This window comes from Lepidochelys kempii, chromosome 8 (genome assembly GCF_965140285.1).
Source record: "Lepidochelys kempii isolate rLepKem1 chromosome 8, rLepKem1.hap1, whole genome shotgun sequence".
NCBI lineage: Eukaryota > Metazoa > Chordata > Testudines > Cheloniidae > Lepidochelys > Lepidochelys kempii.
In genome coordinates, this window is record NC_136387.1 from 4,504,474 (window position 1) to 4,528,221 (window position 23,748).

Genomic DNA, 23,748 nt, shown 5'->3' on the forward strand with positions numbered 1-23,748 from the left:
TCGTGGTGCGACAGCGTGCGAGCGGCGCTTTGCGGCAGCGCCTGGTAACGCTGCCCGCGGGCGGGTGAAGTGAGGGCGGCTGAGGCCGGCCGCGCTGCCGGGGGAGATGGCGGCCGAGCGGGTGCTGCCCGCCTCCCCCAACTGGTACTGCAGCCGCTGCTGCGACACCTGCGGGGCCGGCCGCCTCTTCGGCTTCGGGGCCAGGAACAGCGTCTACCTACTGGAGATCGGCGCCGCGCCCGCCTTCCACGGTAGCTTCTGCCCCTCGCGGGGCGGGGACCCCCGTTCCCCTCCTCCCCTCGGGGGGGGTCACCCGCCTCCGCCCTCACCCGGCGGCGTGGGGTCCGCACCAGCCTGCCCCGGGGGCTGAGACCGAGAGCCTAGGGGCACCTCAGCTCGGGGGCGCGTGGGGGGCGCGGGGGACCCCCCGGCCCTGGGGCCAGTGAGCTCGCAGTGATCCCCTTCATGGACTTTCCCCCACACCCCGGCCTCTCACTGCGGCTCTGGCCCTAGGCGCGCACCCCCTTCGTCCCTCTCTCTGGAGAGCCCGGGGCACGTGGGAGACGGGGTGGCTGTGCAGATGCATGCACCCTGAGGGCTTATCTGCACTTCAAACGCAGTCGGGTGTGAGATTAAAGGGCAGGCGGTATTTCTGCCCAGCTCTGTATGTGGATGCACTTGTTCCTGAGTAACTTGTTCCTGTTCAGCTTAATCCAGGTTTATTCCAGAGCGAGAGGGTCCACACGTGGAGTTACTCAGGAAGGGTCCCAACTCATGGGGTGCTAGAGCCCAGGCCGAGCCCAGACCGAGCCCAGACGTCTATACCGCAATTAAATTGTCCCACAGCCCGAGCCCCACAAGCCCGAATCAGCTGGCCCCGGCCAGAGAATGGTTTTTAATTCATGTAGGCTTTCAAAGCACATTGGATGTCACCTGGGCTTGAGAAACCTGCCCACATCTGAGCTCGCCAACAAATTTGGTATCTGTTGTGGTGTTCTCATAATCATCCTGCTTTAAACAGCTTTCGCAGCAGTAATCAGTGGATGTTGCAAAGAATGATGTTTTGACTTCTGTGACATTTAGAAGCTATATCGAAAATATTGTTGTCTAAATTTAGAAGAACAGTTGTGTTTCTGAAGCTGGAATTTGTTTTGTTTATGTCTTCTGCTTTTGCAATCCTAGGGGAACTCGTAGGCCATACTGAAAGGGTTTCTGGTTTCACGTTTTGTCACTATCCTGGTCAGAGCAACTTCTGCGCCAGCAGCTCTGACGATGGAACTGTGAAAATCTGGGATACGCAGACGCTGACTGTCGTGACTGAGCATACGCTGCATCAGGTATAGTAGCCTATCCCCGTGCCTGTGGAAAAACTCTAAAACAAGGTTCCAGAATCTTTTCTTTTCTTAGGCAAAGACAAAGTTGTACCAGTTTCTCAATGCCTGTCAGACAGCTAGAAACCAGAAGAGGTCCATGGACCAGTTTGGAAACAGAAACTGTAGAATAGAACTTTGAAAGCTGCATCTGTTTAGAAACTCGTTTAAATACCAGCCTTTGCCTTTCCTACTGGAAGCAGTAAAGAGCTGTATATTTTGGTGTGTTTGTAACTGTACTTCAGTCTGTGAAATAACCTGAAATCAAAATCAGGAGGTCTCTCTAATTCTGATTTCTAGGTAGATTTTCAAAAAAATGTATATATTGTAGTAAGATTCCAGGATTGTCACTTTGTGTGTCACGCCGAAGCCTAGAATGTCTGCTGAGTCAGTGTGAAGTAATGAAACTGCTACAAGCATGTTTGAAAGCACTTCTGGTTTATAATTTCACCTGGTTTAATTATCACTGGGATTTGCAGTCTGTTATCCAGTATTTAAGTTCTTGGCCATTTTGACTTTACAAATTACACCTGTGCAGTAAGGCATGTATCTATCCCATGCCAAGAATCCTAGATATCAGAGGTCACTCAACCACCCTTACTCTACAGCTAGTTTGCACAGAATCATAGAAGAGTCTGGTTGGGAGGGACCTTGAGAGGTCATCAGGTCTAGCTCCTTGCACTTAGGCAGAACTAAGTAAACCTAGACCATCACTGTTAAATGTTTGTCGGTCCTGGTCTTAAACCCTTACAGTGAGGGGGATTCCACAACTTCTCTGGGAAGCCTATTCCAGAACTTAACTACCCTTACAGTTTGAAAGTTTTTTCCCTTGCTGCAGATTAAGCCATTCCATTAACGTAAGACAAGAAGTATATGGAAAACAGTTGATCACCATCCTCTTTATTGCAGTCCTTAACATATTCGAAGACTGTTATCCGGTCTCCTCTCAGTCATCTTTTATCATGAATAAATATGCCTGGTTTTGGTTTACTCCCCTACCTTTCCTCATAGGTCTGGTGTTCTAAACCTTTTATCATTTTTGTTGCTGTCCTGTGGACTTTCTCCAGTTTGTCTACACCTCTTCTAAGGTTGGCGCCCAGAATTGAACACGGTACTCCAGCTGAGGTACTCACCGTTGACCAGTAAAGCAGGACAATTGTCTGTCGTGTCTCTTATATACAGCACTTCTGTTAATACCCAGAAGGATGTTAGCCTTTTTTCACACCTTTTTCATATTGTTGACTCGTATTCAACTTGCGGTGCACAGTGATCCGCGCCGCCCGCCCCCGCCCCCCCCCAAGATGGTGAGTACCTTTCCAGCAGTACTACCACCTAGCCAGTTATCCCCCATTTTGTAGTTGTGCATTTGATTTTTCCTTCCTAATCCTAAGTGAAATACTTCACACTTGTTTTTATTGAATTTCATCTTGTTGATTTCAAACCAGTTCTCTAAATTGTCATAGTTGTTTTGAATTCTAATCCTATCCTCCAAAGTGCTTGCAACCCCCGCCAGCTTGGTGTAATATATATAATAAACATGTTTTCCACTTCATTATCCAAGTTATTAATGAAAATTTTGAATAGTACCAGACCCAGAACTGACCCCTGCGAGACTCCATTAGATATAGCCTTCCAGGTTGACAGCGAACCATTGATAACTTTTCTTTGAGTATGAAAGAACTCTTCTTTCTTTCAACCACTTGTACACCCACCTTATAGTAATTTCATGCGAGAGTTTCATTGGTTTATGAAGGAGACTGCATATATGGTGGATTTCTTGGCCCGACTGCCACATCAGCATGACATCAGGCTTTCACCTGCTAGTAAGTTTATATATATTGCATCCTTGACTTCACAGAGGCCACAGTGAAGTGGTTCTCATATTGTGATTATACAATTATAGGACTGGAAGGGAGGTCATCTAGTCCAGTCCCCTGCGCTCATGGCAGGACTAAGTATTATCTAGAGCATCCCTGACAGGTGTTTATCTAACCTGCTCTTAAAAATCTCCAGTGATGGAGATTCCACAATCTCCCTGGGCAATTTATTCCAGGGCTTAACCACCCTTACAGTTAGGAACCTTTTCCTAATGTCCAACCTAAACGGTCTTTGCTGCAATTTAAGCCCATTTCTTCTTGTCCTATCCTCAGAGGTTAAAGGAAAACATTTTTTCTTCCTCCTTATAGCAGCCTTTTATGTACTTGAAAACTGTTATCATGACCCCCCTCAGTTTTCTCTTCTCCAGACTAAACAAACCCAATTTTTGCAGTCTTCCCTCGTAGGCACTGTTCCCTCTAAGCTGTGTGCGTGTGCGCGCGCACACGGATCCTAAACCCCGTGCACACGGCGAAACACCGCACGCACAACAATTTGCACAGAAGAAATGTTTTCCACATATGGCCTGTCAAAAATTTGCACAGAAGAAATTTTTTGCGCACACAGCCTGTCAAAAATTAGAGGGAACATTGCTCATAGGTCATGTTTTCTAGACCTTTAATCATTTTTGTTGCTTTTCTCTGGACTTTCTTCAATTTGTCCACATCTTTCCTGAAATGTGGCACCCAGAACTGCATACAATACTCCAGTTGAGGCCTAACTGTGGAGCAGAGTGGAAGAATTACTTTTGGTGTCTTACTTACAACACTCCTGCTAATACCTCCCAGAATGATGTTTGCTTTTTTTTGCAAGTGTTACACTGTTGACTCATATTTAGCTTGCGATCCACTATGACCCCTCAGATCCTTTACTGCAGTACTCCTTCCTAGGCAGTCATTTCTCATTTTGTATGTGTGCGATTGATTGTTCCTTCCTAAGTGGAGTACTTTGCATTTGTCCTTATTGAATTTCATTCTGACCATTTCTCCAGCTTGTCCAGATCATTTTGAATTTTAATCCTATCATCCAAAGCATTTTAAACCCCTCCCAGCTTGGTATTGTCTGCAGACTTTATAAGTGTACTCTCTATGCCATTATCTAAATCATTGATGAAGATATTGAACAGAACTAGACCCAGAACTGATCGCTGCAGGATCCCACTCAATATGTCCTTCCAGTTTGATCCATGGAGTCTTTCCTGGCCATCTAGCAAACAAAACACTTGTGAACCAAACGGTGGGGCTATAGGGGAGGTGGCCCCATGAAAGGATCATCCTCTCACAGTGTCGTCTACAATAGTTGATGTCAGTGGTTTTCAACCTTTTTTTCATTTGTGGACCCCTAAACATTTTCAAATGAATGTATGCACCCTTTTGGAAATCTTAGACATAGTCTGTGGACTCCGAGGGATCTGCGGACCAGAGGTTGAAAACTCTGGTCTACTGCTTCTGCTACCTTCTAGCTGCTTAAACAGACTTATCCATGTGCTTCCTGCTATCGTGTGTTTGTAAATTATTCCTTTAGACAAAGGGCCTACAGGACAAGGCTTCAGTAGGCACCCTTGATCAGTCTGCATTCTATTTTTTCAGAATACAATCTCAGCCTTGCATTGGTCATCCCACGTGAAAGATTTGGTTGTGTCCGGTGATGAAAAAGGCACAGTCATTTGTTACTGGTATAACAGAAATGACAGCCAGCAGTTCTTCCCAGAGCCTAGAACTATATTCTGTCTAGCTTGTTCCCCGCATCATGAGAACTTGGTGGCCATCGGGTAAGTACTAGTTACATTGTGTCTCCCTTTTATTTTGCAAGGTAGATATTGTGTGTTTTGCCTGTAGTACAATTTTAAGCTTATTCTTTCAGAAGTTTCAGTAGTTTGGGGATTTGGCCAGTACACCTTAAAGGATTTTTTTTTTGTTCTAGTTGTTTAAGTATTTTATTGACCTGGTATATGACATAGTGGCTTCTAACAACCCGAAATGACATTTACGGTATGTCTACACAGCAAGCGAGATCCTGCGGCAGTGATTCTCAGACCACAGGTCTACAGACTCGGGCTCACGCTATGGGGCGAAAAATAGCCGTGTGGATGTTCGGGCTTGGGCTGGAACTTGGCCTCTGAAGTCTACGGGGATGGGTGGGCTGTAATAAACTAACTGAAGAAATTATTAACTAAGAAAAGAAATGAATTATTTACAAGGTTAAAACGGGAAACATACACACACACACAAAGGAGTTTGTGTTAGATTTAAAAAGGTAATATAAGCGTCTATAATAAGCAACTCTATATGTCCTTTAGGGGTGACCCATGCCAAGCAGCATGAAGATCTCTTGCTTTTGTTTAGGAATCTTTGCCTCTCAGAGTCCAGACAGCATAAAGGCCCAGTTTCTCCTTGTAAGGGATTTTTAATAATCCCTTGTAATTAATTTTAATTATTTATTATTTATTTAATTAATTTTTAATTAATTTGTAATTTTTAATAATCCCTTGTAAGGGATTTTTTAATCCCTGTTCACTCTAGAATCCAAGCTGATGATGAGTTCATGCATAGGCCTCTCCTTCCTGCAGGGAATGAGGCATGCAATCAACAAACTCTGTCTTTTGACGCTACACACATTCTTATATCACTAATATCTGTTTTAACTACACTAACCCACAGGCAAGCCAGACTGGTTTCCAGCTGTGCATTTGTCAGTGTTCAGTGATGCTCTGAGCCTTGGCATGAGCTGGCACCTGGTCTGCCAGTGCCTCAGCACTGTCAGCCCTGGGGGCTAGATCCTCATTTGGTGTAGCTCCTTTGAAATTAGTGGAGCTGTGCTGATTTACACCAGCTAAGAGTCTGCCCTGTGTGTTTATTTGAGAATCCAAGTATTTCTCCATGAATTTAAATATTTGTCTTTAGCTATAAAGATGGTATGGTGGTTATAATCGACATCAGCAGGAAAAGAGAAGTTGTTCATAGACTGAGAGGCCACGATGATGAAATTCACTCTCTGGCATGGTGCCCTGTGCCTGGTGAAGAAGTGTTACGCAGTCGGCAAGAAGAGCTTCAAGGTAAATAAACGGTTAGGTGCTTTCAAAGTATCTTGTAGTTCATATGGCTATCCAGCTAGTAGCCAGATAAGTTCCTTATTTCATTAATAAAAATACACTAGTGTTAGGGAAAAAGGGTTTCCCTCCCTTCTAGGGTTGGGAAGGTAGCCTTTCCTGGACTTCTGTATTAGCCAAACAAACACAGAGTCAGGACTCTTAGATAAAATGAGGCACTTTAATGCTAGCAAGTACGACAGCTGAAGGGCTCACCAATTCCTACACAGAGGAATATGGCAAAGCCCAGAACAAAGAACATGGTAGAGCTTTTATAGCTTGGTTCAACATACTTTGTGATATCTCTTCCAGTTCAAACTGGTCAACCCCTGTTGGTCTGAGTCCTGAGGTATGAACATGGAGGCCCATCTGTATAAGGAATTCTTTCCCCAAACGGAGAGTACAGGTTACACATAGTTCAAATTCTTTCTACCCATAAACATAGGGAAAGGACAGATAAGCATAGAAAAAAGACAGAAGCCTAGCTGTACATGATTATAGGGTTGTTTTCTGGTTCTTTTCTTTATCACTAGCTGATTGAAGGCAGCCAAAGAGTTAAAAATAAAGTTTATCTGACACAGGGCAATGTAATTGCAGTTGTTAATATTTACAGCGCTGTATGTTTTTCATATGCTTTGCTATCATTTCAACACCATTTAATGTTCCCCTTGGAAGAAGGCGAGGTTCTAAATGGAGAGCTTATGCAGGAGGCAGCTGTAACGAAAGGCTGTTACCTGGCGTCAGGAAGCAAAGATCAGACCATCCGAATCTGGAGCTGTGCTAGAGGCAGGGGTAAGTCCAATGGACCTTTCTAGAGGAAATAATGCCAGTGCATGTGGCATGATAAGTCCACTCTCTGCTAGCCTGCTAGTTCAGCAATGTGATGATGATTCATTTGTATGTTAATAGTGTCTAGATGCTCAAATGTGATCAGGGCCCCATTGTGCTGTAATATGCTCTGCCCCTACTGTACTAAATCCCAGGTTTTGTTGTCAGTCTAGATACTTAGTTTCCTAGGCCACCCAGGACTGGAGTAAGTGGTGGAAGGGGCACCCTCCTCCACCTCACAAAACATGTTTTACTGAAAGTAAAGAAATCCTGACCAGTTTTGGGGAATGGTGGCTCTGACCATCATTCGAGGGATTCCAAGAATTGAATCTAGAATGCAGAGGACTCCACTCTGAGGAACTCTCACAGTACATTGTAGATTTTAAAAGCAGGGGGACAGGCACTGACATACTGGGAAATTGTTAAAAATCAGTTGAAAGGACACATGGGGATGCACTTGGGGCTTTAGTCTGAGGCTTCGTGTTAGCAAGGCCTGGCAGCCTCTCAGAGGACTGCCTTGTGCTCAGTGGCCAGATTCTAATTAATCTCTTGATTATGTAGGGGTGATGACCCTGAAGTTGCCCACTCTGAAGAGAAGAAGTGGAGGTGTTGACCCAGCTATTAAAGAGCGCATTTGGCTAACTGTTCACTGGCCCTGTGGCCATCCCACGGAGATTGTATCCAGCTGCTTTGGGTGAGCAGGTTTTACCAGATTGGACACGTTTTACAGCTTTGGACATTTTAGTTGCTAGCCAAGAAAGCATTGAGTAGGAAACCCTGCCTCCTGCGTGCTGGGGAAGAAGTGATATTGGAACTAGTGTGGGGACAGGATTTTGGCCTTATCATGTGGGTTAACCTTTATAAGACTGGTTTCAGAGTAGCAGCCGTGTTAGTCTGTATTCGCAAAAAGAAAAGGAGTACTGTAGCACCTTAGAGACTAACAAATTTATTTGAGCATACATATTGGACACTACGGTGCTAATAAGCGATGGTCACATAACACCACCCTATACCGGAAACCTACTTACCGCTATTCCGACCTACATGCCTCCAGCTTTCATCCAGATCACACCACATGATCCATTGTCTACAGCCAAGCTCTACGATACAACCGCATTTGCTCCAACCCCTCAGACAGATACAAACACCTACAAGATCTCTATCAAGCATTCTTACAACTACGATACCCACCTGCTGAAGTGAAGAAACAGATTGACAGAGCCAGAAGTCACCTACTCCAGGACAGGCCCAACAAAGAAAATAACAGAACGCCACTAGCCATCACCTCCAGCCCCCAACTAAAACCTCTCAAACGCATCATCAAGGATCTACATCCTATCCTGAAGGACGACCCATCACTCTCACAGATCTTGGGAGACAGGCCAGTCCTTGCTTACAGACAACCCCCCAACCTGAAGCAATTACTCACCAGCAACCACACACCACACAACAGAACCACTAACCCAGGAACCTATCCTTGCAGCAAAGCTCGTTGCCAACTGTGTCCACATATCTATTCAGGAGACACCATCATAGGGCCTAATCACATCAGCCACACTATCAGAGGCTCGTTCACATGCACATCTACCAATGTGATATATGCCATCATGTGCCAGCAATACCCCTTTGCCATGTACATTGGTCAGACTGGACAGCCTCTACGTAAAGGAATAAATGGACACAAATCAGACATCAAGAATTATAACATTCAAAAACCAGTCGGAGAACACTTCAATCTCTTTGGTCACTCGATTACAGACGTAAAAGTGGCAATTTTTCAACAAAAAAACTTCAAAAACAGACTCCAACGAGAGACTGCTGAATTGGAATTATTTTGCAAACTGGATACAATTAACTTAGGCTTGAATAAAGACTGGGAGTGGATGGGTCATTACACAAAGTAAAACTATTTCCCCATGTTTATTCCCCTCCCCCCCCCCCAGCTGTTCCTCAGACGTTCTTGTCAACTGCTGGAAATGGCCCACCTTGATTATCACTACAAAAGGTTTACCCCTCACTCCCTGCTCTCCTGCTGGTAATAGCTCACCTTAATGACAGGTTTCAGAGTAGCAGCCGTGTTTGTCTGTATTCGCAAAAAGAAAAGGAGTACTTGTGGCACCTTAGAGACTAACAAATTTATTTGAGCATAAGCTTTCGTGAGCTACAGCTCACTTCATCGGATGCATTGAGTGGAAAATATAGTGAGGAGATTTATATACATAGAGAACATGAAACAATGGGTGTTACCGTACACACTGTAAGGAGAGTGATCACTTAAGATGAGTTATTACCAGTAGAAGAGCGGGGGGGACGGGACCTTTTGTAGTGATAATCAAGATGGGCCATTTCCAGCAGTTGACAATAACATCTGAGGAACGGTGGGGAGGGAAATAAACAAGGGGAAATAGTTTTACTTTGTGTAATGACCCATCCACTCCCAATCTTTATTCAAGCCTAAGTTAATTGTATCCAGTTTGCAGATTAATTCGAATTCAGCAATCTCTCGTTGGAGTCTGTTTTTGAAGTTTTTTTGTTGAAGAATTGCCGAATTGCCACTTTTAGGTCTGTAATTGAGTGACCAAAGAGATTGAAGTGTTTTCTGACTGGTTTTTGAATGTTATAATTCTTGACATCTGATTTGTGTCCATTTATTCTTTTACATAGAGACTGTCCAGTTTGACCAATGTACATGGCAGAGGGGCATTGCTGGCACATGGTGGCATATATCACATTGGTAGAGGTGCAGGTGAACGAGCCTCTGATAGTGTGGCTGATGTGATTAGGCCCTATGGTGGTGTCCCCTGAATAGATATGTGGACACAGTTCGCAACAGGCTTTGTTGCAAGGATAGGTTCCTGGGTTAGTGGTTCTGTTGTGTGGTGTGTGGTTGCTGGTGAGTATTTGCTTCAGGTTAGGGGGCTGTCTGTAAGCAAGGACTGGCCTGTCTCCCAAGATTTGTGAGAGTGATGGGTCGTCCTTCAGGATAGGTTGTAGATCTTTGGTGATGCGCTGGAGAGGTTTTAGTTGGGGGCTGAAAGTGATGGCTAGTGATGTTCTGTTATTTTCTTTGTTGGGCCTGTCCTGGAGTAGGTGACTTCTGGGTACTCTTCTGGCTCTGTCAATCTGTTTCTTCACTTCAGCAGGTGGGTACTGTAGTTGTAAGAATGCTTGTTAGAGATCTTGTAGGTGTTTGTCTCTGTCTGAGGGGTTGGAGTGATCACTCTCGTTACAGTGTGTATGGTAACACCCATTGTTTCATGTTCTCTATGTATATAAATCTCCCCACTGTATTTTCCACTGAATGCATCCAGTGAAGTGAGCTGTAGCTCGCGAAAGCTTATGCTTAGATAAATTTGTTAGTCTCTAAGGTGCCACTAGTAGTCCTTTTCTTTTTATAAGATTGTAACTTCTGTGTTTCCTGGGACTTGTCCGAAGATCACTGCTAATGATACATGTTTGTCCATGAGATCTCTGAGGGAGAAAGCTGTGCGACTCACTCTAACTTTGGTTTGCCACAGGTCGGTGGGTGTACATATATGTGTAGAGCTATTTCTTGTGCAGAGGAAAATAAAGTGTGCACTTTCCTTTCACAGAGGTGAGCTGCTGCTATGGGATTTGACCCAATCTGGGAAACGCAAATGGACGCTTCTGGGATCTTCTTCAGAAGGGCAAAATCACACAAGGATTGTGTTCAATTTATGTTCAGTGCAGGTGCACGGGAGAGAGCTACTTCTTTCCATTTCAATGGACAGGGATGTAAGAACCACTTGTCGTCATACAATAGCATAACAATATCTGAGACCGTTCGCTTCAGCTAAATCTGAATATCCCAAATTTTGCTCCTAAGAATTGGGTTGAGCTGGAGCAGGTTGTATGTATTTATGTTGTTGACTTACGAGCTCAGACTTTTATAACAATGAGGTTGATGAATCTCGCTCTCCCTCTGGGCTTGAGGGAGAAGTATTTAACAGTGGGACATGTCAATTTTTCTCTTTATATATACATTTCTCTCTTTGTTTTAACAAGACCCAGTTTCCGTGCTAAAATCACATATATTATCGCTGTAATATGTGGCTAGTAGAGACTAGATAATTTTAAAGTGCTGTCTTGACGGGTGCCTTTCTTAAAGGAGCTAAGAAGTCTGCAATTTTTGGAGAAGGGCCATGAGGATGAGTTAATTTATCCATATGGACTGCTCACCTTTAATGAATGGGCACTCTCTCACATGATACAGAGACGTCCCTATGTTGTGTACTTCTTAGAAGGGGGACCAGGCATCCTTGGTATAGTCTTAAATTTGACCCTTTCAGTATTTGTCTTGCTCAAGTTCTTTTTATTGCCATTGCATTACTAACTCATAGCCTTGGTGTTTCTTATTTCCCAACTTTCTCCAGGTAAAGTGTTGGGACCTGATGACTTTAGATTGCTGCTGGACTCTGCCTTCTCTTGGGGGCTTTGTCTACAGCCTGGCCTTCTCCCCTGTGGACACAGGCTGCCTTGCGATAGGTGTTGGGGACAGCATGATCCGGGTGTGGAACACCTTGTCTCTGAGCAATACTTACGATGTGAAAACATTCTGGCAGGGCATCAAATCCAAGGTCACAGCTGTGAGTGCACTTCTAGTTCTCTTTTCTCTTGCATTTTGTTTCCTGCTGTTTGTTACAGTTCAGGGCAATTGCACCTGTATTCTCCCTTTGTGGGCCAGCAAGGACACCCACTTTAAGCTTCCAGCTCCTAGCCATCACCTCTCTTGAGCAGAGACCCACATCTCACTTCCTCCTGATTAGGGATTTTAAGGCTGCATCGCTCCCTGCCTACACCGGGATATCCCCAGCAAGCTAGACAGCATAAAAAGGACAGTGTCTGTGCTTTGCTTGCTTTCCGAGGGCTGTGATCAGTGTGTTGCCTGCAGGTATAAGTTACCCCACAGCTCCTTCTAATCAAGCACATGTATTGGTACGGTAAAAACCATTCTATAGAAAACATATTGTAACAGTAAAAGGGCCTACACACTTGCTGGAAAGCTTATCAGAGGTCATCCCCAATTCCAGCCTCAGGCTAGGTTTTAGTCCATCAAAGCCCATAACTGGGTTTTCCCTGTGGTTATAAGTACATCTATCTTAAATCCAGAACCAGAACAGAGATTGGGCAAATCAACCATTTCTTTATGCAGCTCGGGGCTTTTGATTTTGGCCTTCTATAACAGCTAATCAGCAGATAACTACCCTCTTCTCTGGGCATAGCTTCAAAAGGCTGGGTTTTTGCATTTGCATTAACATCTCCCTAGGGATTCCCCATGAAATCTACTTCACACTTACTGTCCCAAAAGTCCATACTTGTCTGGCACGTTTTCAGTTTAGTCTTTTGAACTCTCAGGTTTTATATCTGTCATATCTCCCCACCCCGAGGGTTTACATACAATCCTGGCCCACAATAATACATAAACTTAATATAAAATGATCTTTCAAGTCTATTGCTGGAAACTGCCCATATCTGTCACACTTACTCATTTATCCCTCCCTTCTGGAAAATGTTTTATCCAGCTAATAGATACATAAAGGCAGTATATTGCCCAGGTTCTCACGTGTGGATTCATTTGCAAGCAGCATATTTCTTCGTGTCTAGAGACAGAATTCTAGACACTGATGCAGCTACAGGTGCCTGTGTGAGATGTAGGGAAAAACTGACAAATTTGTATTTGCATTGTATTTCTGGCCGTTTTTTCCCCATTGTCATCTTCTAACTCTGTCGCTAGGCTTTCCTTTCACAGCAGGGTGCCAAGGCATAGTTAACTGCGGTTATAGTTCAACCACAGCTTAGCAAGAGGTACCTGCTCTGTGGTGAGTGTTAGGGTCACTGATGGCTAGATAACGGTATATGTCTTCAGTAGAAACTGCTTTTGCCACTCTGAGCATTCTAATGCCTCCAGCTCTGTTTCTCCCAACCCACGATAAACGGAGAGGGAGCCTTGCATATTCTCAACAAGAGATCAGTTTAAGTGTCTAGCTGGTGGGCCTGGTAGCAAGGGGTTGATCTATTAAGGATGGTGCTACCTCCCCAATTTCAAGATTTTCCTTTTTTTTTTTTTTTTTCTAGATAATCCCTGGAAAAAATGCACTAGGGGATAGGAATTAGCCATATGCCTGTATGGTTGTTTGACCTTTTATTACTATTTTGTTTGCAGTTATCTTGGCATCCGACGAAAGAAGGCTGCTTAGCCTTTGGAACAGATGATGGAAAGGTTGGCATTTATGACACCTACTCCAGCAAGTAAGAAACTAGTTTTCAAGTTGATCGGTGTTTTGATGAGCAAATTATAGTTGCTACAGTGATGGGAATAATGGAACCTTCTTAAACTCCTGGGCAGTTTGAAATGACACTTTAACTTCTTACTTATTGTGATGCTTCTAGTGATGATTTTTCCATTGCATGCATTCAATAGCATTAGATAAAGATAATAAGTATCACTGCCAAGGCCGAAACTCAGGCCTTTCCTACTCAATGTACATTGACTGTCTTCTCTGTTGCAGTGTCCTTAGCTTAGGCAAGCTATTGCTCAGAGAGTAGGATTAAATTACAAGTAGCTGTAGAGCATAGTTGGTTGGATTTGGGGTGTGTCCATCTTGCCAGTATCTACCGGCTGTGCCTAGTAGCTGCTGATGTAAGTTTGCTCCAATTGCCCAACCAAATATCACTTATGGGTGCAGACCAGGCATAGAAAATTTCAGCCAGAACTTTCCAGGGAACTAGGAGCATGTGCAAATGTGGCATACAAGAAAAGTCCTGCTATAATCTTAACTTTAGCAAGCAGTGTAGCTGAGGATGCAATTGTGAGGTGTGCTGCTGGTTGCATTTCTGCTTTTTGGCCTGTTGAACTGCTGCTTGTCCATTTTCACTCATGGCCATTGTGCTTTGAGCTTTCTCTGTATGTGAGATTTGTCTGGGGATGTTCACTACACCTCTCTGAAATCTGACTTATTTTGGTCTTCCCTGCTCCTCTCCCTATCTAGCATCAAAAATAGGCCGCCTCAGATCTCCAGCACCTATCACAAGAAGACTGTGTACACGTTAGCCTGGGGCCCTCCGATTCCCCCTCTTTCTTTCGGTGAGTCTTGGAACCATACTATAGAAAACTGGAAGTCCTTTCACTTGTAGAGGATGTGGATGCTGTGGAGATGGCCTTCCTGCTGAGTCGGTGTGCACTGGGTATGATGCCTGTGCCCTTGGAGATTTTTTAATAGATTCATTCTCAAGAAGGAATGAACCAATAGTGACATATACACATAGACCCTGCAGTCATCACTGAGGATCAAACCTAGGACCTGTAGCACCAAACTCACCAGCCCGTACCACTTGAGCTAGACGAGCAAATGAGTTGACTCTTGTTAAATAACAAGCTCTTAATGTTGCTCAGGGCCAGCCACTAGAGGGAGGTAAACCCCATGCACAGTCAGTGTGTTAAGAGAAGTAAACATCTAGTATTGAAAGTGGCCCTTTTAATGGGTTATAGCAGGAGAATCTCTTACTGCCAAATCACATATGACTCTTTCAATCAGAGGCTGTATTTTTGCTGGGAGCAATTACCCCTACTTAGGTCTGTGTAGGAAAAGGCTGTATTTAGCTTTTATCTCTGTTGTATAGGAGGCGATGGTGACAGGCCCTCTGTAACATTATACAGCTGTGCAGGGGAAGGTATTGTCTTACAGCACAATCCTTGGAAGCTTAATGGAGAGGCAAATGACATCAATAAAGTCATCAGAGACACTAATTCAATCAAAGTGAGTATAATTCTTTATGGGTCATGGAGTAGAAATTACTTGCATGTTAACATTCCATCCCTGTTTTTTCTTTTCTGTCCTGCTGATGAATCTATAGCAAATAAAATAAAGCATCTGAAATCCTTAATCTTCCTAGATGCATTTCAGAGACATTTAAAGCATCTAATACATACACTTTTGCCCCTGAAGAAGTTCTTTCTCTTTCATTAAGGCAAGACGGCAGATCTTCTCTCACAATAAAGCTATCACTAATTGTTTTTCTGTTTTTTGTAATTTATTTCTTGTTTTCAGAGAAGTACTTGTTTTTCTAAAATTAATACTTGGTTCGTATAGTGCTTTTCATCTTCAAAGCATTCGAGACATTAATTAAAATCCACAATGCCCCTCTGAAGCTGGCAAACAAGTATCCTTAATACTGTTCTACGGATCAGAAAACCAAGGCAAAGCACTTGAAGCACAGCTCTGTGATTAAAATGTGAAGCTGTTAGCTCTAGGTCCTGTACTCAGACCACACCTCAGTCTCATTTCTGCATTCAACTTCCTTGTGAACTGAGGGAGAGTTTTACAGAGGCACAAATGGCAGTTAAGACTCGAAAATCTCCCCCAAATATCTTGGCTGAGATCACATAGTGAATGAAAGAGGGTCAGCCACCTGAGAACTCAAAATGCTCCTAGTCCTTTGCTCTCATCATTGGACCTATTAGATCACTACCTCCCTGAGTGCAGTTTACTAATTTTTTTTAATGAAATGCTGTTGCAATAAGGTTACGAAGCACTGTGGAGAAGTTCATCTCAAACCATACTGTAGCGGGAGCAGAGTAGGCTAATGTAAGTGATCAGACGTGGGAAGAGGGGTGGTTAATTATGCCTTGGCAAAACAAAGAAGTAAACACAGTGGGCTACTTCCTCACTTGGTATAAATCAGCAAAGCTCCTTTGACGACTTGGAGCGTTGCTGACATACACCAGCTGAGGCTCTCGTCTAGTCTTTCAGACCAAAAGCATCATTAGAGATAAAAGGGGGGAAATCCATGCCCAACAGGAAACAACAAGCATCTTAAATTGAGAATTACCAATAATGTAGGTCTGGATTGGGGGAATTGTAACAATAGTTAAATTCTTTATAAACTCGAAATAGCAGTTATGAGTTTGTTCACAAAGGCTGGGATTTTCAGTGGGGTTAGGTGCCCAGATCCCACTGGATCCCAGAGAAACTTCCTTTGAGATTTTTAGAGTCTGAATTGATAACCCTGAGTCACCATTTCCTGCAGCAATTAGTCCTGCTATTAATAGGACCTATTTTATCATCACTCAAGCACGCATCTCTGTTACAAAATGTGCTCTGGAAATCAGACATTGGGGATTCTCTTTTTATGGTCTTTTTCTAATTGCAAACTCCCAAGTTGACTACTGGTTTAATTCTCTTGAATTTCATGGAAGGAAAGGGTTTGCAGCAGTTACTGCTAACAGCTCTGTGTTTTTTCTTTGGTATGTTTTCTTTCTTCAGTACAAATTGCCTGCACGCACTGAGATCAGCTGGAAACCAGATGGCAAAATGTTGGCTCTTGGTAACGAAGATGGGTATGTTTTCTTTAAGGCCTAGGTTAATGCTAATGTCATATATGCAATCAACAGCTGATTACGTCAATTCATCTAGAGTCAGCATAGTGACTGCTCTGATTTATCTCTGACCTTCAGCCCTGTCAGTGTATCTGAGGGAGGAGGAATTTCTTGTTTTCATGTCAGTGAAACAGTTAGCTCTACCTGGAACCAGTTATGCTGGAGGGCAGGTGCTTCCAGCATGGCACTGCTCGTGCACCTCAGTCCTGATTGGTAATATTCTCTACCGTCCCAGAGCTGGGTCTCTCATGAGTGCACACAACCCATCATTCCACCGTGTATGTTGATTTTTACAAGTGACTGATAAGGTTCAGGATGCTTGTTTTCACCTGTGACTTAAGCCAGGATTTGAGACAAGTTTATGGAGGTGAAAATCTCATTAATTTCTTGAACCACTCCAAGTCACATTCTGTCATTATACCCTGTTAATGTGCAATAACAACAGAATATTCACATTATGGATGAAACATATATCCTTTAGCAAATCCCAGTTTTCCCTAATTTCTCATGTTGTGTTTTTTGTTTGTTTTAATTTCAGATCAATTGAAATATTTCAGGCTCCTACCTTAAAATTGCTCTGCACCATCCAGCAACATCATAAACTGATTAATGCTATTCGCTGGCATCATGAGCACGGGACCCAGCCAGAGCTGAGCTACACGATAGCTTCAGGCTCAATCAATGCCATCATTTATGTGCATAACCTAAAGAGTGTCATAGGTAACTGCCTGGGCTTATACTTTCAGATGTTGCAGGAATGTGATTCTTCCTCTCCCCCCCCCCCCTTTCTGTATTTTCCTTTCCTTACACTCCCTAGGGAGCTCTGTGACTGAGTTTCACTCCTTGACTCCAAAGGGAGTTGATTTTGTTCTTTTCCTCACCTTTTTAACAACAATTAGTTGTTTTGGGGTCCCATTCTCATGTTTGCTTCCCCAGGCAGCAGGGCTTGGGACTGTTGGCAGGGACTGCATGCATAAGCCCTGAATGAGGAGAGGCACCTTGTATCTCATCAGGGATCCTTCCCAAGCCTGCGTAAGGAGCAGAGTTGATAGGCAGCTGGCAACAAGGTTCCTATGGGGTGTAGTACACCCCTCTGATGGCAGGGGGCTCGCTTGTTTCAGTTCTCTGAAAAAGTTGCCTTTTGCTTGTGTCTTGAAATACATGGAAAAAAAAGCAGAGAAATCTGAGACACGTTGAACCGTGAGAAATCTCAGCTTAAAAAGAGCTCGCATGTGTCACAGTGCTGCTCCTTTACAACGTGCACGGAATGCGAGGAACCTGTGAGTTGCAATATGGGGAGATGTGAATTAGTGTGATTATGGTATGAATGCAGCCAATAGAAGGCAACTTTATTTTGCTTAGTCCTTTGTGCACACCCCCTTCCAAAGCTCTTGACGACAGAGGTCACTAATAAACCAGTGTTGAACGTTGTAAGCCAAGCTTTCAATACACAGGGTTGGGGTGCATGTGCAGGGATTCACCTACATCTGCACGTGCAGTTTTGTCCACTGCTTTGTTCAGACAAAGAAAGGCATGCCCCAGGGCTCCTTGCCAACTGTGAGTGTGGCCTGATGTGACGATTTCCATTCTGTTGGAGTGACTTGTCCTCCCAGCCTTACCTGACCTCCATTGTTTGCTTTCAGAGAGCTCTTCAAAAACTCCTGCGATGCTAACAGAGCCTTTTCGAACTCTGGTGGGGCACACAGCTAAAATCACCAGTCTGGCCTGGAGCCCGCACCATGAGGGGAGATTAGTATCTGCTTGCTATGATGGCACGGCACAGGTATGGTTATGGAACCACTTACTATTACATTTCTTTTGCTTTCTAATCCTCCTTCCTCTGCAATGTTTTTAAGTCTGAGTTGACAGCAGAGTATGTGGGGATGACTCCTTTGCCAGATAAACTGTGGTATTGCTGAAAACTTCTCTGCGATAGAAATCTGCCGAAAAGGACAGCATGATTTTCCTCTACAGGATAAAATTGTAAAGTGATAGACTCCTTTGCTTCTTTTGCAGCACCAGAGATGAATGGTGTGGAGAAAGTGAACAAGGAAATGTTATATAAAGGGATAAATAACACAAGGACCATGGTCACCCAAAGAAAAAATTAATAGGCAGCAGTTTTAAAACAAACAGAAGGAAGTACTTCTTAACACAACTCACAGTCAACCTGTGGAACTCATTGCCAGGGGATATTGTGAAGGCCAAAAATATACCGCGATTCAAAAAGAATTAGATACATTCATGGAGGATAGGTCCAGCAATGGCTATTAGCCAAAATATAGTCATGGATGCAAACCCTGTACTCTGGGTGTCTGTAAACTTCTGACTGCCAGAAGCTGGGACTGGATGACAGGAAATGGATCACTTGCTAATTGCCCTTTTCTGTTCATTTCCTCTGAAGCATCTGGCACCAGCAACTGTTGGATACTGGGCTAAATGGACAATAGGTCTGACTCAATATGGCTGTTCTTATGTGTGTTTTTGGTTGGAAGAGAAAATGAAACAGTACAAGTAGTAAGGACTTCCTAATGATGCCTCTGGCACTGAAATAATTGTGTAGAATGACAATGCAGAGAACTGCACGCAACATTTTGGAGAAAGTAGACATCTAGGACTGGTTGGAAATTGATATTTTAAAATGTATTTTCTTCACAAGTTGGAACAGTCAAAATACCAAAATTTTCTGTGGAGTGAAAATTTCTAAAAATATTGATTGAGAAATGTAGAAACTAGACATTTCAACATTCCAGAATCAGAATATTTTATTTCAGTTTGTTGAACCGAATTGAAACATTTATTTTTGTCTTGAATCAATATTAATCGAGTTCTCATGAGCTGCTGCTGTGCCTTTTTGGAAATTGTAGTTCCAGTGCCTACATGTGCCCAGGCTCCTCTGGGCTGCACTCCCTGGCTGAATTACATCTTCCATGATAAGGAGAACTTGTGGCACCTTAGAGACTAACCAATTTAAATTGCTCAAATAAATTGGTTAGTCTCTAAGGTGCCACAAGTACTCCTTTTCTTTTTGCGAATACAGACTAACATGGCTGCTACTCTGAAACCTATCTTCCTTGATGCATCATGGCAGTTTGAGCAGAGGGAAGACTGCTGTGGATTGCGTGATAAATGTCAGACAGAGTTAAACCAAAATGTTTCGATTTGTTCAACCTGACCCCAAATGGAATATTGTGCTTAAATTTTCAAACATTTCTGGCAAAACCTGAATTTTTTTATGAAAAATTTTAACTAAATGGGAACTGCATTTTCCACTAGAAAAAAATATTCATTGGACAGTTCCCATCCAGCTCCGTAGAAATTCTGCAATGGAAATGCAGAACTTGGCGCTATCTTCTTATCGATCAGTACTGCGCAACTTACTTATGGGAAAATATTCACACTACACTGAGTCTACATTAAGAAAATCACCACCATGATGCCTTAAAGATTAACTAAAACATCTTTAGTGATCTTTAGCCCATGTGATGAAGAAAAGATTTTGTTTACAAACATTCCTATTTTAGAGTCAAATATTTGAACATCATCTCCCTTTCACTTACTTGTCAGATTTTGGACTTAAAGAGGAAAGAGAGAGACAGACACACACGCACAAAACTATCTCTGTTTTAGATGTAGGTGATCACATCTCTCAACAGAAGGAAAGTGCAGAATCCTGGCCTGAGAGCAAGGGAATGGGTTTTCGTAGTCTGATCATGCAGTCAAAGTCTGAGTTTACACTGTGGATAACAAGCTTTGATCTTAAATTTCAAAACACATCCAGTTTCAAGTCTGCAATGCTTTGCATAGAGTGAGACATCTCTAACAAATAAAGGCCTCTTAATTTGCCATCCAGCCTTCTGAAGGTATCCTCAGTTTTGACACTGAAACTTTTCAGATGTGTTGTGTTTTGAATTATTAGACTCAATCACTTAATCCTATTAGAGAACTCCTTAGCTCTAGGGTTCTTTATGGGGTCTTTTTCATATCTATTAAAGGATATTCTGTTGTACAATGTTTCTGGACACTGCTTAATAGTTGCTGTGTTTTAAAGCCATTAAGTGACTGCATTTCAGTAGTGGTAAACTGATTCACAGCTTCAGTTGATTGGGTCTTTCATCAGCACTTTTGGATCCTTCAGGATGAAAGATGTCACATGAATGTACAATTGTTATCAGTAGCAACAAAAGGGACTATTCAGAAACTCCTTCTATGTGTTGGGTTTGGGTTACTGGTTCTTGAAACATACTAGACTACTTTGGAGACCTCTCAATGTAAAGCTGCTGGTGATGGGTGAAGATGATGATACAGAACATTAAAGGAGTATCAGACTTGTTTAGATATTTGGTTTCTCTAAAAAAGGGCTTTTGTTTTTAGGTGTGGGATGTTCTGAAGGAGGAGCCACTGTGCAATTATCGAGGGCACCGGGGCCGGCTGCTTTGTGTTCAATGGTCACCAGTGGATCCAGATTCTGTTTATTCAGGAGCAGATGACTTTTGTGTTCATAAATGGCTAACCTCAAAGCAGGAGTATACCCGGCCCCCTCAAGGTCAGTCTATCTGAGCAGAGGATTCTGTACTGGGGAGGTGTGGGGATAGGAGTAATGAAATAGACAGTGGTAATGTTTGTTCTAAATTCAAATCTGCCCTTTAGTTCTTAGGCAGATCCTCCGTGTCCAGGATCAAGTGGAGCTGTAGATGAGACCTCCAGCGTTATAGTCTAGGAAGTTAAGCCAAAATGGGAGCTCTGATCTCCAGAGGTGACATGCTAATATCTAAGCAGATTGCTCTCTCTTAGACATAATTATTGCAATCTTTTCCAGGCAAAAAGAGCGCAGACTTGGAGAAAAAAAGGAGCTCTCAACCCAAACCCAAAGCTAAGAAGAAGAAAAAGCCCGTGGGGAAGGTTCCAGCAAAGCAGGATGTGAGCAACACAGTGAATGGAGAAGAGCTTATAGACAATTTGTTAGATGAGAATGGGATATCAGACCATGAGGAAGAAAAGGAAGCGCAGGAGTTCTCTGACAAGGTCTCCCTGGCAGGTAATTACCAGTCCCAAGATTGTCTTAGTTAATGGAAGAGACTTAGTAGCCTGGAGAGCTAAGTTGAGATCATAGTCATGAAATAGCATGCCCATGGACCAAATTCTCCTATGTGCCTGGGACAGCTGGAGAAGAGAGGGTGACTTTGTGCCACATTCATGCCCCTCTCAAGTGATCCTGGAATCAGCCAAGTTCTGGTTTCTCCCTTGACCAAACTTGGAGCAGCTTTTGCAGATTCCTTCTAGATTACTGATTTCAGTTAATACTTCAAGCACAAGAAGTTAAACCTACATTGGAACCAAGCTGCTCAACCTGTCGCTGACACTACATTAAACCTTGACACTACATCTTTTAATGTCTTTGGCTCGTCCATAGCTTCTTGTTTCTTTCATTCATTTAATCCCACAGTTTCCAAGGAGCTCCCTTTGCATCCACGTGTTTGTTCTGTATCTGACCTGCCAAAACCTTTCACGAATCATAAAACCACTCCTGTGAAAAAGGATCACCCTAAAGAGAAACCAGGTTGGTACATTTCATGCACAAGTGTCATGACACAGATTGGGTTTCAGGGACCAGACAGAGCCACCACACTTTGAGGCTTGTTTCCTGTAAAAGAGCAGCATCCCATATTAATGTTACATCAGCTAAGCAATGTCTGGAGAGAGAGCTCTCAGAGCTATTCATCATGTTAGTTCAAACTACTTTTGGTTTAACTGACCCGCCAAGCAGGAAAAATGGCTAAGTTTCGTGTGATATGTGAATGTCTCAGTACATATAGTTGCTATCTTGAGTATAAACCGGGAACATATAGTTGCTATCTTCAGTATAAACCGGGAGGTAGAAAAACATTTGGTTTGTGCATAGTGATTAGTATTCGTAAGGCAGAAATACCCTAAAACAGGTGTCTGTGGTGCTTAGACACAGTTTCTAGAGCATCCTAAGTTTCCATTTCTTACTGTGTCATAAGTTGGTTTCTTTTGTGGGAGGGAGAAACTGGTTATGGCTAGTGCTGAAACTATGCAACAATGCCTAAAATGTGACTAACTTCATTCCAGTCCCTGATGCCTCTGTGAAGAAGAGAAAACCTCGGTCTATCCTACCTCTCAGCACATCTATGGACCAGAGGTCGAAAGACGAATTGCATCAGGACTGCTTGAGGCTGGCTACATGTCTAAGATCCAAAGGTACAGGAGATGAGCTGCAGCTTCCTCTTCCTGCTCAGCTAGGGCATCCCCCTACCTCACCCAACCCCAAAAGCATTTTGGCCAAGATTTTCACAAATGGGTGTCAAAGATAGGGCTCCTGGATCCATATCGAGGCACCTAAATATGGCTTTTGGAAATGAACTTTAAGAATCGCCTTGTGAAAATCTTGGGCCATTACATAGAAATGGGTGAACAAATCTTGTTTTATCCTTCCCATAACACTTCATTCTTCTGCCATTGTGGCCACTTTTTGAGGCTGGGGGATTGGAATACCCTTACCAATACTGGGCACATTCTAATCTGGGGTCTAAACAGTGCAGGGTGGGATAAAATTTTATACCTGTAGGCATGAAAATTCATGACTTTGGCTTTCCCCCTTAACCTAGTCTGTGTTTGTGTTACAGATTTTATTATTTATAGCAAACTCAAATATTTATTGATTCATAGCAATGGATTAGTGTCAAACACAAGACTATCACTTCATTGCAGGAGAAGTTGGGCTGTGAGGGAGATGTCTCTGTTCACACAATGATTTCCTTAGATGCAAAGGGCACAAATCAAAATACTAACTGAACTTGGGTTTGGATAAATATTCTTGCTGAAGGTCCTTTAAATCGGATATAGACGTGGTGTGCATATGAGAACCAATTCGATCTGTTTTGTATACAGGACAGGGAGCAGAAGCTACCTTCAAAAATACTTATAGTAGATAAAGTGGAGTGTAATTAATTATACAATGGATTTAAAGGTCTCTTTCTCCTTTCCGCCCCCTGTTCCCTGGTTGCTCCTGGTTATGTTCACTGCATGTAGATAGCTCTTACTCTCTCTTTATTTTCTCTCTGGTAGGCCTGAGTGAGGGTTTGGCCCCAGACTCAGGGGATCACGTTCATTTGGGGATGTTTACAGATAGAGCTGCACTGTACAGGATGATGGAGGTGGAAGGTAAG

At 43.2% G+C, this 23,748-nt stretch overlaps 1 protein-coding gene across 4 annotated transcripts in view; it reads left to right on the forward strand.

Annotated features, from left to right (window-relative positions):
- The first annotated feature begins 10 nt into the window (after nt 1-10).
- The window catches only part of GEMIN5 (gem nuclear organelle associated protein 5), a 35,907-nt gene continuing 12,169 nt past the window's right edge, over nt 11-23,748 (forward strand). For 2 of the 4 annotated variants that reach the window (XM_073355232.2, XM_073355231.2), the window contains exons 1-19: nt 11-251; nt 1,183-1,337; nt 4,835-5,016; nt 6,149-6,300; nt 7,009-7,125; nt 7,723-7,855; nt 10,755-10,917; nt 11,556-11,768; nt 13,346-13,431; nt 14,172-14,266; nt 14,803-14,939; nt 16,446-16,519; nt 17,097-17,278; nt 18,202-18,341; nt 20,933-21,104; nt 21,378-21,596; nt 22,005-22,118; nt 22,652-22,780; nt 23,648-23,743. In XM_073355232.2, coding sequence (XP_073211333.2) covers nt 107-251; nt 1,183-1,337; nt 4,835-5,016; nt 6,149-6,300; nt 7,009-7,125; nt 7,723-7,855; nt 10,755-10,917; nt 11,556-11,768; nt 13,346-13,431; nt 14,172-14,266; nt 14,803-14,939; nt 16,446-16,519; nt 17,097-17,278; nt 18,202-18,341; nt 20,933-21,104; nt 21,378-21,596; nt 22,005-22,118; nt 22,652-22,780; nt 23,648-23,743 — 2,704 coding nt within the window. In that variant the 5' untranslated portion in view covers nt 11-106. Of the gene's footprint in view, nt 252-1,182; nt 1,338-2,500; nt 2,675-4,834; nt 5,017-6,148; nt 6,301-7,008; nt 7,126-7,722; nt 7,856-10,754; nt 10,918-11,555; nt 11,769-13,345; nt 13,432-14,171; nt 14,267-14,802; nt 14,940-16,445; nt 16,520-17,096; nt 17,279-18,201; nt 18,342-20,932; nt 21,105-21,377; nt 21,597-22,004; nt 22,119-22,651; nt 22,781-23,647; nt 23,744-23,748 lie in introns of those variants that run through there. The other 2 variants (XM_073355229.2, XM_073355233.2) reach the window with 2 other exon arrangements.